Source organism: Panicum virgatum, chromosome 3N, assembly GCF_016808335.1.
Source record: "Panicum virgatum strain AP13 chromosome 3N, P.virgatum_v5, whole genome shotgun sequence".
Lineage (NCBI taxonomy): Eukaryota > Viridiplantae > Streptophyta > Magnoliopsida > Poales > Poaceae > Panicum > Panicum virgatum.
In genome coordinates this window covers 55,477,989-55,494,708 of record NC_053147.1, presented here as the reverse complement: position 1 = coordinate 55,494,708, position 16,720 = coordinate 55,477,989, and the positions used below count along the sequence as shown (strand labels likewise).

The 16,720-nt window shown below is 45.6% G+C and overlaps 2 protein-coding genes and 2 long non-coding RNA genes across 4 annotated transcripts; 1 reads left to right on the top strand and 3 right to left on the bottom strand.

Moving 5' to 3' along the window:
• Window positions 1-6,141: 6,141 nt before the first annotated feature.
• LOC120666233 lies at window positions 6,142-7,908 on the top strand. The gene is made up of 2 exons (XR_005671635.1): window positions 6,142-6,444; window positions 7,561-7,908. It is a non-coding gene; the product is annotated as an uncharacterized LOC120666233 (long non-coding RNA).
• Window positions 6,625-11,022, bottom strand: LOC120666232 (receptor like protein 22-like). Its single transcript, XM_039946017.1, has 2 exons — window positions 9,243-11,022; window positions 6,625-8,765 (listed from the first exon to the last, which is right to left on the bottom strand). The coding sequence occupies exons 1-2, from the start codon at window positions 10,885-10,887 to the stop codon at window positions 6,997-6,999; spliced, it is 3,414 nt and encodes a 1,137-aa protein (XP_039801951.1). The 5' UTR covers window positions 10,888-11,022; the 3' UTR covers window positions 6,625-6,996.
• A 1,035-nt stretch (window positions 11,023-12,057) lies between these two features.
• Window positions 12,058-13,223, bottom strand: LOC120666231. The gene is made up of 2 exons (XR_005671634.1): window positions 13,187-13,223; window positions 12,058-13,111 (listed from the first exon to the last, which is right to left on the bottom strand). It is a non-coding gene; the product is annotated as an uncharacterized LOC120666231 (long non-coding RNA).
• Window positions 13,224-14,364: 1,141 nt separating this feature from the next.
• Window positions 14,365-16,300, bottom strand: LOC120667908 (zinc finger MYM-type protein 1-like). The gene is made up of 2 exons (XM_039947897.1): window positions 16,013-16,300; window positions 14,365-15,927 (listed from the first exon to the last, which is right to left on the bottom strand). Exons 1-2 carry the CDS (start codon window positions 16,250-16,252, stop codon window positions 14,365-14,367), a joined length of 1,803 nt encoding a protein of 600 aa, XP_039803831.1. The 5' UTR covers window positions 16,253-16,300.
• Between the last annotated feature and the right edge of the window lie 420 nt (window positions 16,301-16,720).

Below are 16,720 nucleotides of genomic sequence, written 5' to 3'. Positions count from 1 at the left end.
ACACAAGAAGATAGCAAACACCAAAGATCCAGAGCAAAACTCAAGCAAATGGTTAGGTGTTAGTCAAGTCACATGCAAGGGTATACCAAAAGACACTCTAGAACATATCAAGACAAAGATATCCCTAGAATAATCTAAAGGCACTCAACAACATGAACCAAGGCAGCAAGACTATATGAAGAAGATACTTGAGCTAGCAACCAGAACTAAGGAGCAAAAGCTATACAAGCATGAGGGGACTGGACAAAGCACACACCCTGAGCTAGCAAGAGACATGACAAAATGAAAATCACAAAAACTAGCATACAGAGTGGCTAGTCCACCAAAGCGCAAGCACAGACCTAGCAAACAAAACAAGTAGAGATGTAGAAACTACAACATGTCACACGCAGAAAATGTACAAAGAACTCAAAAGACAAACTCAAATGTACAGAGAATACAACAGCCATCATGGGCTATCCATCAGCCTTGGAGAACCATCAAGTCTTGATCAAACCTGCATAAGACCAAGATCCATGGAGCACTTGTTCTCCAGGCCTCCAACCTGCATCACCATTGAAACAAAGGAGGAGCAAATGTCTCGACACTGGGGTTAGCAAAGTGAGAAGCAAACCAGTGACGAGCCATTTGCTCTACAGAAGGGTAACCAAAGTCAGGTAAAGCGTATCCCCTATCCCGTCTACTGCGAGGCTGACGATCACCACCGCGAGGAAAGCGTGGAGCCTCAAAACCTCCTCCAAAGCCTCGGTCTCGTGGTCCATAGCCGTACTGAAAACGACCAGGAGCACGACCAGCAAAGCGACCACCCACTGGAGCACGGTAACCACCACCGTCTCCCTGACCTCCACCTACACAGCGCGCCCTAGCATCTTGCCTACCACCACGCCGAGAAAGACCATGCACCCGAGCAGAGTACATGTCCGCGTTCCGTCTCTCCTGCTCTCGCCTCACAGCCCGCTTCCTCCTGAAGCAAAACTCCTCCAGGTGACCTTCCCTGTCACAGAACTCGCAGTGGTACCTCACCTCATGCTTGGGAGGTGGAGGCCTAGCCTGCGGACGGGGAGGAGCAGCCCTCTTCTTCTGGGCAACCTGGGTTGTGGCAGCAGGGAGCGTATCAAGGGGGTTCCACAGCACATTGGGCTTTGGAACCCAAACCTGCTTCTGCGGAGGTGCTTTCGGTGGTTCTTTAAGCACACCATCCGCGGGGTCAACAAGCGAAGGCTGTGTGCTCGTGCTAGCAGTGTTTCCAGCAGCCTTGCCAATCTTACCATACAACATGTCAAAGTCTGACTTCGTGTATGTGTAACCAACCCCAAACCCATCACCACGCCTGAACTACTTAATCATCATGCCCAACTGCGGCTCACTGCTAGAAACCCAACTTAGAATCGCCCTAAGGTATGTGTTCTCATTCTCCAAGTTGGCTTTCTCTACTGCAAGACTATCCAAATCAGATATTAAACCAGGGCAAACAGAGCAGTCAATAGGTGGGCTAGACTCTACGACCATAGTCTTTCCAAAAGACTTGATCAAAGCGTTCTTCTCCTCTAGCTCCAACCTAAGCGTGGGACAAAGCTTACAAGCGCCAAGCAAAGCAGGCCTAGATCTAAGCTCCTCTAGTTCACAAACAACAGTAGCAAACTTGGACTGCAAAGAAGCTAGATCTGACTTGAAGATAGGACACTCATCACATTCAAGCACATCACTAACAATGGGAGCGTCCTTGACAAGTTCAAGCTCATGCTTGGCCTTGGCTAGCTTGTGAGACACGTCAGAAAGCGAAGTCTTAGCAACATCTAAGTTCGCGACGTTCTCATCATGCTTGGCACGGAGAGCAACAAGATCATTCATGTGAGATATGCAGCCAGCGCACTCATCCTCACTAGATTTCTCCCTAGCACAAGCCAGCTCAGCCCTAAAATTTCTACGCTCTCTAGCTGCTTCCTTAAGCAGCCTCTTCTGGTTGTCGAGAGCGGCGTACAACTCCCTAACCTCTGTATCAAGCAGGTCGATCGTGGAGTTTACCTCTGAATTGCTCTCGGATCCAGGAGAAGAGCCGGAGTGCGTCGGTGTAGCATGTCCACCCGAAGACGCACGAGCACCATCAGCTTCGCCCGCCATGGTGCAGAAGCTCTTGCGCCGACCGGCCGCCAAGCAAAGGCCGATTAAGCCGGTGGCTTCCTTGTCCCGCTTCTTCTTCTTCTTGTCATCGTCGTCGGAGGTCGGTGAAGAAGAGCGATCGGTGTCGGAGCTCTTGTCGAGGTCGCTGAGCTGCGCCAGGAAGGCCTTCTCCCGCTTCTTGGCCTTGTACTGGAAGCGCTTCTTGAGCGACTCCTTGTCGAAGCGTCCTCCCCGGTCACGACTGCGGTGCTTGTGGCGCCGACGCTCCTTGTTGGAGCCTCCCTCGTCGCGGTCGCGGTGGCTGTAGTAGTCGAAGGAGTTGTTCTGGCCACCGCCGGACTTCTTAGGGCAATTGGCGACGAAGTGGTTCATATCGCCGTACTTGTAGCACCCGGGGTTCTTCTTCCTCTGCCTGTTGTGGTAGACGCGCTGGAACTTGCTGATGAGGAGGCACAAGTCGTCGTCGCCCAGCGTCTCCAGCTGCTCATCTGAAACAGAAGGCAAAGAGGCAAGAGAAAAGCCAAGAGCAGAGTTAGCGTTAGAGCTCGATCCACCTGGGCCTGTCATAAGAGCGACGCTCTTGGAAGGAGGGGCACCATTGAGCTTGGCTCGTGTCTGGTTATCCACCTCCGTGGCCTTGCGCTTGCTGAAAAGCTCGTTCACGGTCAAAGTCTCAAAGCCTGCAGACTCAATGATCGTGTTCACCTTGACCCACACAGAGCGGTCAAGTGCGTAGAGCAACTTGAGAGCCTTCTCATGCTCTGTGTACTCAAGGGCACCAGCAGATCTGTTCGCATTGACCTTGTTCACAATCGACTGAAAATGACTGAACATCAGGTCAATGCTCTCACCCAGCTCCTGTGTGAAGTTCTCGTACTCACGCCAGTGAGTCTCGAACAGTCTGGCCTTCACCTGAGGTGTACCCTCGTGGTAGTTCTCAAGGCACGTCCAAATTTTGTGGGCTTCCTGAAAACCCTGGACGCGTGAGAACTCCGCACGAGAAACGCCAGCGAACATGGCATTGACGGCCTTGGCGTTAGCCTCGTGCTGGGTCACCTGAAGAGGCGTGGCCCGAACAGCAAGCACCTCGTAAAGCTGGTTCGTGGTAATCCCCCAGACATCGGCTCCCATGCTCTGCAGGAAGGCTCTCATACGAACCTTCCAGTAGGTATAGTCCTCGCCGGAAAACACCGGGATCTTACCAAGACTCGCCATGGTCGCCGAGTGGTTTTCGAACCGATTAAGGTACTGAAAACCTCAACCAAGCTCTGATACCAATTGAGGGACCGAAGCTGGCGACCAGAAGGGGGGTGAATGGGAGTCGATCAAAATTTCTTCGAAATTCGAATCGTCGGCCTATGTCCCAAAATCACCGCAAACCTTCAAACTGAGAACAGTGAGAATAGCTATGGACAAGCTATCTCAACTCCGAAAACTCAGATCAAATCGTGGAAGCAAAAGCGAGAGAACCAACTCAAATCGAGTCTGCTCAGGCACAGACCGGTATGACCGGTATAGAAGACCGGTCTGACCGGTCAAGCAGTTCAAACACAGGCAGACCGGTCTGACCGGTCTCGCCAACCGGTCTGACCGGTAGCATCCAGAAAACCCCGAAAATCCAGTTCCAAACCGTGAATCGAGAGCAAATCCCGTCCAAATTGGATGAAACTTGGAGGATAGCTTCGTTCCTACCCCAAGAGTGTATCCCCAAGAAATGTCACCCTAAATATATCCATAGCACGAGAATTTCGGGATGAGATCAAAGGGGGTGGGGTTTTCTCTAGTCTCCAAGAAATCGAATTTGGACGAGCTAGTGATTCCAGAGGGTTCAAGAACAAAGTAGAGGCATGGGAATCACAGCAAAGAACTCGTGGACTCCTCGCAATCAAGTGCACCAAAAACGAAATCGAAATTTCATCAAACAAGGCACAAAACGAGGAGATGGATTGATTCAAACCGCCCAGAGGGCACGAGGAGGTTAGGGCCTCCTTTTCCAATCAAATCCACAAGAGTTCTCACACAAACAACATTCAAATCTACCCTAAAGAGATGAACAGGGGGAGAGGAACACAGAGGCGGCGGCCTGGAGAACAGAACAATTCACGGACACAATACAAAAGCCGCTCATCACCTAACACAAGTGAAGGGGTATTTTTACCCGCGGGACCGGTCAGACCGGTATGCTGGACCAGTCAGACCGGTTGGCCTGCAGCACCCCCTGTACACGATCTCATCCGACGGCCGAGGTTCTTTCTTCGGAACGATGTCTTCTCCACGATGCCGCCGTCTTGATGAAGATCCAGTCCGCTGTTTTGGAGGGTCCGCGAAACCCGGGTAAGTGGCCGGTTTTGAGAAAACCGCCAAAACCTCTCGCGCGGGAAGATTCCCGCCTCCACGCCGTGGCCCTAGACGCCGTTCCCGCCTCGGCCTTCTGACGGCCCTAGACGCCGCCCGACGCCCATCACCTCCTCGCCCGCAGCGAGGCCCTAAACACTGTCGACGCCCGTTGCCTCCGTCAGTCCCGAGACCGACGCCCGTGCCTCCACGACTTGGCGTCTTCAACTGCCGTCCGCCTCCTTGGTTTTGTGGCGCAAACTAAGAAACTCGCCTTCCGTCGCCACTTGCGCCCTCGATCCAGGAGTGGACGCCACAGCTGCCGCCCGGTCCGAGCTCCGGTCCCGGCTGCCCTTCACCGCCGTCCACCGCACGGTCCATCGGCCACAGCACCTCCACGGCAGCTCCCCGTCGACACTCAACGCCCGTGTACCTGCAATCCAAAGACCAAGCGCATGATCACACCGCACGGTTGACAATTCACTCATCACAGGCGCGGGGCCTAGGCGAGCGGAGCAAAGTGCTCGGCGGCGACGGCAGAGCGGCGGCGACGGCAAGCAATTCCGCATGGGACAGAGGGAGATGGAGAAGGGAAAAGGCACGGCGCGCTTCCTCACCACCACGCGAAGCTCCGGGGCGGTGAGGTCGTCGAGGAATGGCGGCGAGACGACGGATCGGCAGCAGCGGCTGTGGCGGCTAGGATTGCGAGGCGTAGAGGCGGCGGCGGCTAGGGTTGACGGGTTAAGGGTTCGCGGGGGGTCCCTTTTATAGGGTCAAGGGGCTGACCAGGGCGTGCGGGTCGGGGGAGGCCGGCGGCGCGTGCCACGGTCGAACTCGTGCTCAAACCAGAGCATGGCGCCGCGGGGAAGGCGGAGCTGCCCGGCGGGCCCCGCCTGGCAGCGAGAGAGGGAGAGGGAAAGCCAAGCAGGCCGAGTGCGCGAGAATGGGCCGGGGAGAGAGTTGGGCCGGCGGAAGAAAGAGGAAGGAAGGGGAAGAAAGAGAGAGAGGTTTTAGGCTAGGTTGGAAACAAAGGAAAAGAGAGAAAAGGTTTTTCATTTTCTTTTGAAATAGATTCAAACAAGTTCAATTCAAATTTATATTCAGAGAATTTAAATTCAAGTTGAACAACAAGCAAGAAAACAATGCAAAGGCAGCATGAATGCTCAAGACCTATATAACCTTGTATTTATTTTTATAGCTAAGTAATTTATTTAATTTACGATAAATGCTCTAAATTCAAGATAATTCAAATAAAACCTTATCGAACCTATGAAAAATCTATTTAAATTTATTTAGGTTCCTAAATTGAAATTGCGGGTGTTACAGACGACCTACTAGACAAACTTCTACAATAACTTGTTTTTTTAGTCGTCTCATAATTATACCATATTCCTTGATTTGTGGATGAAATAAAGAAATATTTTGAGTTGCATGACAACAACTCATATAATGGTAGAAAGTAATCTCATACTCCTAAATTTTAGTTTATGAGGCAGTTGTTTCGCGAGGCAGCCACCTCTTTCTCTCATCTTGCGCTCTCTCTTCTAAATCACAAAAAATTCTATGTGGCATTGCATGAGACAACCTACCAGAAAAATTTCAAAATAGATGAGTGGTAATGACAAATCTCTCGGCTTCAAAAAATTATAAAAGTATGGATGCAATTAAGAAAAAGAAAAGCAAAAATAAAGCGCTGATTCCCAATGCTCTGGTGCCTACACTCACGTCAGCGACGCGCCGTTGCGGCCCCCAAGTCGGTGCTCCGGCAGGCCGTGGATCTCGCCACTCCGTTCAGGATTCCTCTTGCAGCGAGGGGCTTGGCACTCGCTGTGCCGGGGTGCTGCTCCTGGGAGGCGCAAGCGCATCTTCGGCCGGGGCGGGATCCGCACCGCCGCTTTCCAGATGCGGTGTCTTCAACGTTTGCTTCGCAGGCTCTTCCCATTTATACAGGCCTTGCTTGCGCGCTAGCTCAGATCCCTTCCAATTTCTGTGAGTTCTGCCCATCATTGTTCTGTTACTTGCGTTCGTGCACTATGCTTTCTTTTTTGCTGTTTCATAGTAAATGAGTTTCTGGGGTATCTACTGTGGCCTGTGGGGTAAAATTAGTCGAACATTAATGTGTGGCTCTTGCGTTATGTAGAGTTATTGATCCTGTATAAATAGTCTAATTATCCAATTATTATTACTCAGCTAGCGTTCAGGGGAGAAGTAGTACATCACCAATTTACTCTTTCAGTACAAGAAATCACATCTCAATGCTCAAACAGGGTGCATATGAGCGTGCTAAATCAGAAGTACTTAATAAGTAGCAATGAAAGCTATAGATAATTTGCAACATACTGGAACTCAAAACACTATGAATTTTTATAGTGATTCTACATATGACTACTACATATACTGTATATAGCCCTTCAGTTGCCAGATCACCTTCGCAGAATGCTTAAAATTATGTGGAATTTGTCAAGTGGAACATGTTTCAGAAGAATAGCAGCCGCAAATCCCAGTCCGAATCCCATCCCAACAAATAAACATAGAAAATAGTCAGACATGATCTTGGGGCATGTTTGCCTGCTCCTCATTTGACTGAGTTGAACTGCCACACTGTCTGCTCAAGGGCGGCCCACAAAGGCCTATGTTCCCTTCAAATGAACTGTTTCCAAATGTTCCAAATTGGCGTGACTGTAGTATGCTTCCTTCCAAATTGTTGCTGGACGAGTCCAGGGTTTCAAGAAATGTGAGATTTGCTAGTTCTTGCGGTATCTCCCCAGAGAGGTGGTTCCAGGACAGGTCTAGCGATTCCAGCTGGCCCATCTTTCCAATTTGGGGTGGAATATTTCCTTTGAAGGCATTGTGTGACAAATTCAGTATATGTAGTGAAACAAGGTTTCCAGCCAGCCCAGGAATGGTACCATCAAGTTTATTATTTGATAAGTCAATTGCGGTTAGAGCAGTCAAGATCCTTTCAAATGTAATGTATTGCCCCTTGACTGTTAGTGCAACTGTATCTTGGTAGTAATAGGAGTATCCATAATGTCCAATGATTTGTCCTGTGTTGTTGATATTTTCCATCATGGATTCTAACATCTTGAACCATTGCGGATTCAGATCACCAGAGAAGTTATTTGAGGCAATATCAATGATCTGTAACCTTGAGAAGTGTCCCTGGGATTTTCCTCGTCTGTAAGGGTCATCTAGTGCACCATAGAACTGATTGGATCTCAAGACAAGGACGCGAAGATTGGAAAGGCTCCCAAGCCAAGATGGGAAAATATCAACAATTTGATTGTTTCCGATGTCAAGAACCTCCAAATAAGTGCATTTTGAAAGCGCCCTAGGCAACTTCCCTTGAATGTTATTTCCATTTATATCTATTGTTTGATGATTGCATTGACTTTTAATATTGTAAGGAAACTCTCCCTCAAAGTGATTCCCCCTCAAATTTAATATACTTAAGTGACTGTCTTCTATCAGACAAAATGGAGCCAGGCCACTGAAGTTGTTGTTTGCTAGGTCAAGGACTTCGAGGTTACTTGAATTGCATATAGAGTGTGGTATATAGCCAGTTATGTTGTTGTTGGACATCTTGAGATAAACAGTTTGTCTAAGATACAAAGTGAAGTTTAACATAACAGACGTGAATCTGTTGTTTGAATAATCCAAAACTTGTTCTAAACTGGTAACTGTTGTCAACACGTTTGGCATTGGGACCTGTCCTTGGATTCTGTTGTAACTCAGGTCAAGAGATTCCAAATGACTGTTAGGGAGAACATATGAATCGAGTTGCAAATCTGTGAATGCGTTGTGTGAAAGATTCAAACTTTGAAGGCTATGGTCCCATTTCTCCCGTATCCATTTAGGTATGGTCCCAGTGATCTTGTTGCAAGAAAGGTCCAATATACTCATGTAATCAAGAGACATCAAGAATCTAGGAATTTCAGTCATGCTGCATAACTTTAGATCTAATTCATAGAGTTTTGGTAGTAAAGGCGATGTGGAGTTGCTGTCTTTTCCATCCTTTACATACAGCTGGTTGTCTGATAGACCCAAATAAGTAAGCTTTCTAAGCCTCCAAAATGAGTTGAGGTCTACCAAACCTGCCAAGTTATTTGAACTAAGGTCCAATAGCACCAAATTTGTGAGCCAAAAGAATGATGAAGGAATCTTTCCGTTGAGTTTATTCTCATTCAAATCAACAATTATCATGCTTGAAGATCCTGTATTAAACTCTTGTATGGGTCCAGAAAGTTGATTCGATGAAAGATCCAATTGTAATAATAATGGTAAGGTGAAAACAAATGTTGGAACATCCCCTGCAAAAAAACCCAGTGATGTTATGTACTTGTATTAACTTTGTATTGATACAACAAAGTGCATATTCTGTAAAAAAAAATGGTAATTAACAGGAGACATTTTCGTCGAGGACAATAAATGATATCAATATTAACGATAGTAATTTGCACATAATTTTATATACTCCGTTCGTAACTGTTTCTGAAGCTTGTAAAGGCCGTCAATTCTTCATTTTTCTCAGTAGAACGACAATATTGAAAATGCATTTTTTGGGCTTCTATTGAACATTTGAACACACACTCTCCCTTTCTCTCTCAGACAAATGAATCTTTTTTATATAATGGAGTATTATATTTTGCATGGTAAATAGAAAGTGTTATTCATGGTAAATTTTTGCATTGGTTAATTTATATCATTATTGGTTTTCCATTTATCACCTCATTCATGCATAATTCACGTGATATTCTATGGTAATTGGGATCTGAATTAAATCTTACCAATGAGGTCATTCTGCGAAAGGTCCACGAAAATCAGCTTAGTCATGTTAGAAATTACATTTGGTATTCTTCCAGAGACTCTGCATGCTCTGAGTATTATTACTGCCAGATTGTCAAGGTCTCCAATTGCTTGTGTTATAGGACCAGATAAGCCATTATATGATATTTGCAGGAATTTTAGGTTCTTGAGATTGCCAATTGAAGATGGCAATTGACCAGAAAATGCACAGTCAGAGATTGTCAAAGATTCCAATCTAGTGAGATTTCCAATTGATGATGGTATTGGCCCTGTGAAACCACAATATCTGATATCCAAGCTTTCCAAATGTGTGAGGTTTCCAATCCAGGAGGGCATTATTTTGGAGGAATAACAATCAAAAAGTTTCAAGCTTGTCAGGCTCTTGAGGTGTCTAATCCATGAGAAAAACGAACCTACCTCCCCTGAAAAATCTGTCAGAGAGAGTTGCAAGTTATCAATAGAGTCAAGCTTGTTGGCAAATAAGTACAGGGGCTCCATAGTAATTGATCTTCCATCTAGTCCCAGCTCTGCAAGAGATATGAGATTGCCAAAATTGCTCATTGTGACACCAGAAAAAGAAGTCTCCAGTAGATTCAAAGTCTCCAGTGAACTCCCATTTGGAAATTTTGGAACATACCCTGAGAGTTGATTGTTATTTGACACATCCAGTACTGTTAGATTCTTGAGTTGAAAGATTCTGTGAGGTAACCAGCCTCTGAAATCATTATAGCTGACTCGAAGAACTCTTAAATTGGAAAAGTCTGCGAAGAATTCAGGAATAACGCCAGAAATTCTGTTGAGTTTGAGATTGATCACATTAGGGGAGTGGAGACCTGATATGGAGGAATGGATAGGGCCAAGAAGCCTGCAATTCGCCATGCTAAGAATCTGAAGATGTGGAACAGAGTTTCCAAGAGTTCTGCTCCAGTCTTCTCGACTACTAGAAATGTCCACTCCGTCAAGGTAGAGCTCCCTCAAATTTGTAAGGTTTGCCATGAGGGTCTTGAAACTGGGTTCTTGTAGTAGCAAAAGGTTAAAGCTGTCCATAATATCATAGAGTGTGTCTATTTCGGCTCCACCAATGCCATGAATTGAGGATAGATCAAGAGATATAAGACTTGTGAGTTTGCCTATGGCAGTGGGAACCTGGCCATAGAAACCTGAGTATGAAAGATTGAGGTGTGTGAGTACCGAAAGCCTCTCAAAGCCGGCTGCTGGAATACGGGATCCACCAAAGTCGTTCATGCTGAGGTCGAGACGCTGCAGGGAGGTGAGGTTGAAGAGGGCACTGTCAAGACTGTAGCTGTACAAACCACGGCCACTGAGGTCAAGAACAGTGACATGGCCAGAGACACTGTCGCAGCCAACACCCTCCCACAGGCAGCAGTTGGTGCCAGATTGCCATGAAGGGAGGGTGGTGCTGGAGTAGTCGAAGAGGAAGGATCGCTTCAGTTGGTGGAGTGCAGCAGCCTGCTCTGGATGACAAGGAGTAGTGGATATAGCTAGTGGAAGGAGGTGTATCAGTATGAAGAGGGGAAGCAGGAAATTGACAGAAGCCATTTGGCCATTAGTCTGCTTGCATTTCAGGACCCCGGCTATATATATAGATAAATTTGCGAAAAGCATGACTGCAGATGGAAATTAAATATACGGAGATTGGCCTTGAGCAATTTGGCCAAATCTATGGTGACTTTATGACTTTGAATACTTCAATGTTTGAGATCAGCTAAGCTCAGAGAGTGCAACGTTGAAAAGGTCTGAGTTAAAAGTTGACAGATGGATATTGAACAGTGATAAGATGCTCTTTCTGAAAAGACACCACGGAATATTGTGGACTTTTTTGGCCTTATATCGTCCATGTTACTTTTTTCATAGGATTAAGCTTATAATCATGCCATTTACTTTTTAGTTTAATTGGTGTTTTGTTTATTAAATTTAATCCATTGGCCATCTCCATGTATTTTCACTTTTCAAATGTAAGCATCGCTGCAAAAGTAGAGATGATTTTGATCTGTTAGAAGACCTTTGAACTGTTGTTCTGTCAGGACTTTGTTTTCTTTTCATTGTGAGCTTCAGAGCTTCCGAGTAGCAAGATCCACCAGAACTCAATTATTGTCCTTTGAAGCGGAAACTAGACTGGTGAGCCCCAGTGTGACTCGGATATTTCGAAGTCAAGCCACTTATTGATTTCAGTGGAAGATACAGTGACCGTCAGGCGTCAGATCAATAAAAGAGGCGTTAGTGCAAAGATACTAATATTTATCCAGAAAATGCTGCCACACGTGCTTGATGAGGTCTTCTTTTAATTGGTGACTAGAAACCACGGCGCGGCCTTGTCGCGCCAGCAGCATTGAAGCCGGCCAGTGTTTCTATTACAATCTATTGCATTGGGCTTTTATGTGAAAAGTAATATTTTAACAATAAGCATTTACTTTTATCTCATAATATCCTGAAACTACATAGCTCTATTACTATCAGCAAACTTCCAATCAACAAGTATCCAATATGAAAAGGTCTGCCTTATTCTATTTTACGAAATGGTGAGCTTGACTTTTTTTTACCTATTTAAACCGTTATCGTAAGATATTTAAAACATGACAGCATGAAATTGCAAGTGCCTTGATCATAAACATAAAGGTTTCCTTCAACATCTTTTACATTATATAAGCTGATAATAATCGTGAATAGTTTCATGCTAGATGACAAATTGCAAACAGTCTAACAGGGTAGCAAGATGGCTCATTAGGAGAATAATGCTGATTAGAAGGACCAATTCTGTTTACTTAGACACAGTGATAAACCAAGAGTGCAGGAATCCCTGGCAACATTGCTTTTTAATACAGCAAACAGTACATACAAGTGCTCACGGATATTTAGGATCTAAAGTCATAACAAAAACTTGACACCTTCGATGAATTCCGTGAGGTGCTATATGATCATGGAATGAAGGTTCTGAGAAGAACAACTGTCAATATAAAAACAAAAAAAATGCAAATTCGTTGGTCATGCTGCACAATCGGACATCTGGAATTCTTGTTATTCTGGAATTCTTGTTGTCGTAGGGGCTGTCATCAAGAAGGCTTCTTTTGCTCCGGTGGCTTCCAAAGCCACGTCCAAAGGAGCCATGGCGGCCACCAAATGCGCTCTGTGCTGGCTTGTCGCCCCAGCAGATGCTAAAATAATATAGAAGCAACAGGAAATTCGCGTGAACACAAGCCAAATCCTCAATAATTTGGCGAGCAGTGTTACTGCTTTGGATGAGGACGAGGAGGCATCTCTGACAGTGTTTGGCGCAGGAGGAGAAGGTGCAGAACAGTTAGAATGATTCTTGAATTCATATTCCCAAAGCATGCAAAATCAAGGCCAAGATCAGATTGATTGTTCTTTATTTAAATTTGACATGAGCATATGTGTTTCCTTTGTTACATTTTGTGTCTCCATAGTTGTATGCCAACTCTAGAACAGCTATCTTCACATGATTAGCATAGTCCATGGCTCCATGCTATACAACACTGCAAGAGTCTGAATCATGGTGATTTTTTACGCTAAACAAAATGGCATAGAATCAAAATAGAGTATGCATAAAAATCAAACTAAAAAGCCTCACTCTGAACTATAACTTGCCAGCGTAAGGTTCATGCATCAAATTCGTGAGGTGTGCTAGACATTCATGGTATAAAATTAAAATTTTTGAAGCCCAAAGCAGTAGCTCCTGCTTTCCTCACACACACGCAGTAGTGCACATCCAGCGGATGCTTAGTGTTCAGAAGCATTTCATCAAACGGATTACCTGCATGGAGATAGCAGCCTGAAGAGATCCACTATGCCCAGCCTGGAGGTAGAAATCGATCTGCAAAAAAGAAAAACAAAGATGAAACGCACCCACCAGTATTAGTCACATGAATGAATGAGTTTTTCCTCTCACCGTGAGATTCAGACAAGCATAAAACGATTCCGTTGTTTACGCTCTTCTCTTAGGGCGCGTTTGGTTCGTTGCTGTGCGGAGCCTGGCTCGTATCTAGCATCCAGGCTGGGTTGGGATAGGCTCAAGTCATGCAACACCTCATTGTTTGGTTGCTAGTATATACTCAGCTAGGATGAACACAAACTATGTTTGGTTGCCTGCATATAACGTAAACATAGTTCATTTTCTAGCCCCCATCGCCCACCCTTGCACCTCGCGAGCCTAGCTCCCAAGAAACGGAGTCCGTGGGCGTTTCTACAGATGCAGGCAGAGGGGGTAGAAATGCATGGCGGGGGACAGGCTCTGGACGTGGTTCAGGCAACCAAAACAGCTACACGCCGGGGGCCTGGTTCAGTCATATGCACCGAACCAAACACCCCCTTAGGCGTGACTCTAGATGGTAGGTGTGGAGGAGCCTGCTCGCATCGGTTGTATCTGCAATCATCGGCCTCTTGATCTACAAGAAAAATGGAATAATTTTGAGAGAGCCGATGGAGGGGTTGGGGAGGGGGGCCGCTGTCAAGCTTGCAGAAACCTGAATCCGTGGAGATTGGGCCCCCGACCGCCGCGCCAAGCCAAGCCAGCCATCCCCGCGCCGCCGCCTGGCTGGGAAGCCGTGCTATGTCGCCTGCTTGCTTCACGGGGAGGGGGCGGTAGGCGCTGCCACGGAACGTCGCCCGCCGCGGCAGGGGAGGGGCAAGCGGCGCGGAGCGGCGACACCAGCGAACGGGGCGCGAGCTCTGCGGGCCCCTCGGCCGCTGCCGCGAGGAGATGGCCCCTGGCCGAGGCACCTCCCCCCTCTCTCACTTTTATCTCCTGGCCGGTGGCGGCGCGCGACCCCTCCCCTCGCGGCGGTCAGTAGCTGGGGGCCGGCCGGAGGTGGCGCGCTGCCCTGGCCTCAGCCACCCGGTGCGAGGAGGCGCGGCCGCAAGGGGGTCCACGGCCACGGGCCGCCGCCAGCGCGAGGACAGGGGCGAAGCCAGGATAAAATGCCACCGGGGTCAGCACAAACTTACAAAGTTACAATACAGATTTGGTAAAATATAGTACTATACAAAATCTTAATATCGATAAAATGATATGAGATAAAGGACATTCACATATTGTGACAAATACAAAGTAAGCATTCAGTCCGATGACTACCCTCTACGGTTACGGTCCTCCATCGTGTTAAAGCGGACAATTACATCTTTGATTGGAATTGTGGCTAGAAATCCTTGTTCTACAAAGCATATGATACAATGACTCATAAATTCATCACCAATACGATTTGACAATATTGTCTTCACAATTTTCATTGCTGAAAAGCATCTCTCAACTGATGCAGTGGCAACAGGAAGAACTAGTATTAACTTGAGAAGCCGATAGACCAAAGAAAAAGCAAGATCCTTTTTTGTCCGCACCATCAGCTCAGCAAGTTCAGAAATAGTATCCAAATTGGCAAATCTTTCATCAGCTCGCACATTATCAATGTAAATAGGAAGCTCAAGTCCAAGATCCTTTAGTTGTGTTGAATTAAAATCATCGGGGTACGACTTAGCCAACTCCATCAAGCTCTCAACTTTGAAAGCCTCAAAAGAATTTTTGGGACTGAAAGCAGCAATCTGAGTAAGCAGTTTAGAATTCACCTCATTAAAATGGTCACTAAACTCTGCAAGCTGCAAGTCAATAATTGGATTCAAGCAATCATATCTATAATGTTGATAGTTGGTGCGATTGGTCTTTTTTCTTGGATTATGACGATCAATATAGTCCTCCTCCATATCAACCTTAGGAATGTCATGTTCTTCACAAAAGGAGTATATGGCCTCCAATAAAGAGTCCCAGCCATCATCTCTAATTTGCTGAAATTTTTGCTTGGTTAACTTCACCTCTAACATGGCCTCTAAGATGTCTTTATCCTTCCTTTGCAATGTTAGTGACAAAGAATTTGCATGTCCTAGAATAAGCAGCATTAACTGTAAATGGAACACAAAATCAAAATCTTTGAGATAGTTCAAGAGACCACGAGCTTGACGTCTCTTTGCATCATTTGGACCTTCTTTTTCAACATAATGGAGCACTTCAATAACTTCAGGGTACGGATTGCTAAGGCTCTTGAGGGTTTTATAATGAGAACCCCAACGTGTGTCTCCAGCTCTTTGAAGGGCCTGTTCTTGATTTAATCCAGTTCCACTACTAAGTTGTCCACTGCCTATGGCTTTTTTCACTCTCTCCTGTTGACTTTCTCGAATCATATCTTTACGTTTGCAAGAAGCCCCCGCCACAGTAAGCAATAGGGATACCATGTCAAAAAAATCACTAGAATCATCATTCTTTTTAGCTACTGCAACAATGACTAATTGCAGCTGATGGGCAAAGCAATGGATATAATACGCAGAGCTATTTTCTCTCATGATTAAAGCCCCTAAACCATTAAATTCACCTCTCATGTTGCTGGCTCCATCATAACCTTGTCCTCTAACTTGTTTGAAGCTCAATCCATATTTAGCAAACACATGATCGATGTTAGCTTTAAGACAAGAAGCTGATGTCTCTTTCACATGAACCACAGCAATAAGCCTCTCTTTTATTTCCCAGAGCTTATCAACATATCGCAAAACAATAGCCATTTGTTCCTTACCAGAAACATCTGCTGATTCATCTACTAATATGCAAAAGACATCCCCACCAATTTCTTCAATGACAGATTTCACTATGATCTGCAAAAGAAATAATTAATTCATCTATTCACACTTAGAGAGAGAGAGCATATTTTCTGAAACAAAATAATATTGGTTCTCTTACCTCAGCAAAACACTCTGCAATATCCTTTTGAATTTCAGGAGCTATCATCTTATTGTTTTTTGGAGCCTTACTTATTGCTTCCTTTACCTTGTCATTTCCATCTGCCAAAAGTTGTAACAACTCTCGAAAATTTCCCTTATTTGTGGACTCTTCTGATTCATCATGGCCACGAAAAGCTAAACCTTGATTCAACAAGTATCGGACTGCTTTAATTGAAGTCGTCAATCGAATCAAATGCATCTCTTTAGTGAGATTACTTTGCTTGTTCAAAGCAGCACCAGTTGATTGGCCAGGCTTCAATAAGTTGTTGCATCTTTTCACAGCTGTGTTATGAAAACTATTACATTTGCCTACATGATCTCGAAGCCTATCAGATTTGTTCCAGTTATGTAATAGCTGGTTGGGATGGCTGGAACAAATCTGATAGGCTTCGAGATCATGTAGGCAAATGTAATAGTTTTCATAACACAGCTGTGAAAAGATGCAACAACTTATTGAAGCCTGGCCAATCAATTGGTGCTGCTTTGAACAAGCAAAGTAATCTCACTAAAGAGATGCATTTGATTCGATTGACGACTTCAATTAAAGCAGTCCGATACTTGTTGAATCAAGGTTTAGCTTTTCGTGGCCATGATGAATCAGAAGAGTCCACAAATAAGGGAAATTTTCGAGAGTTGTTACAACTTTTGGTAGATGGAAATGACAAGG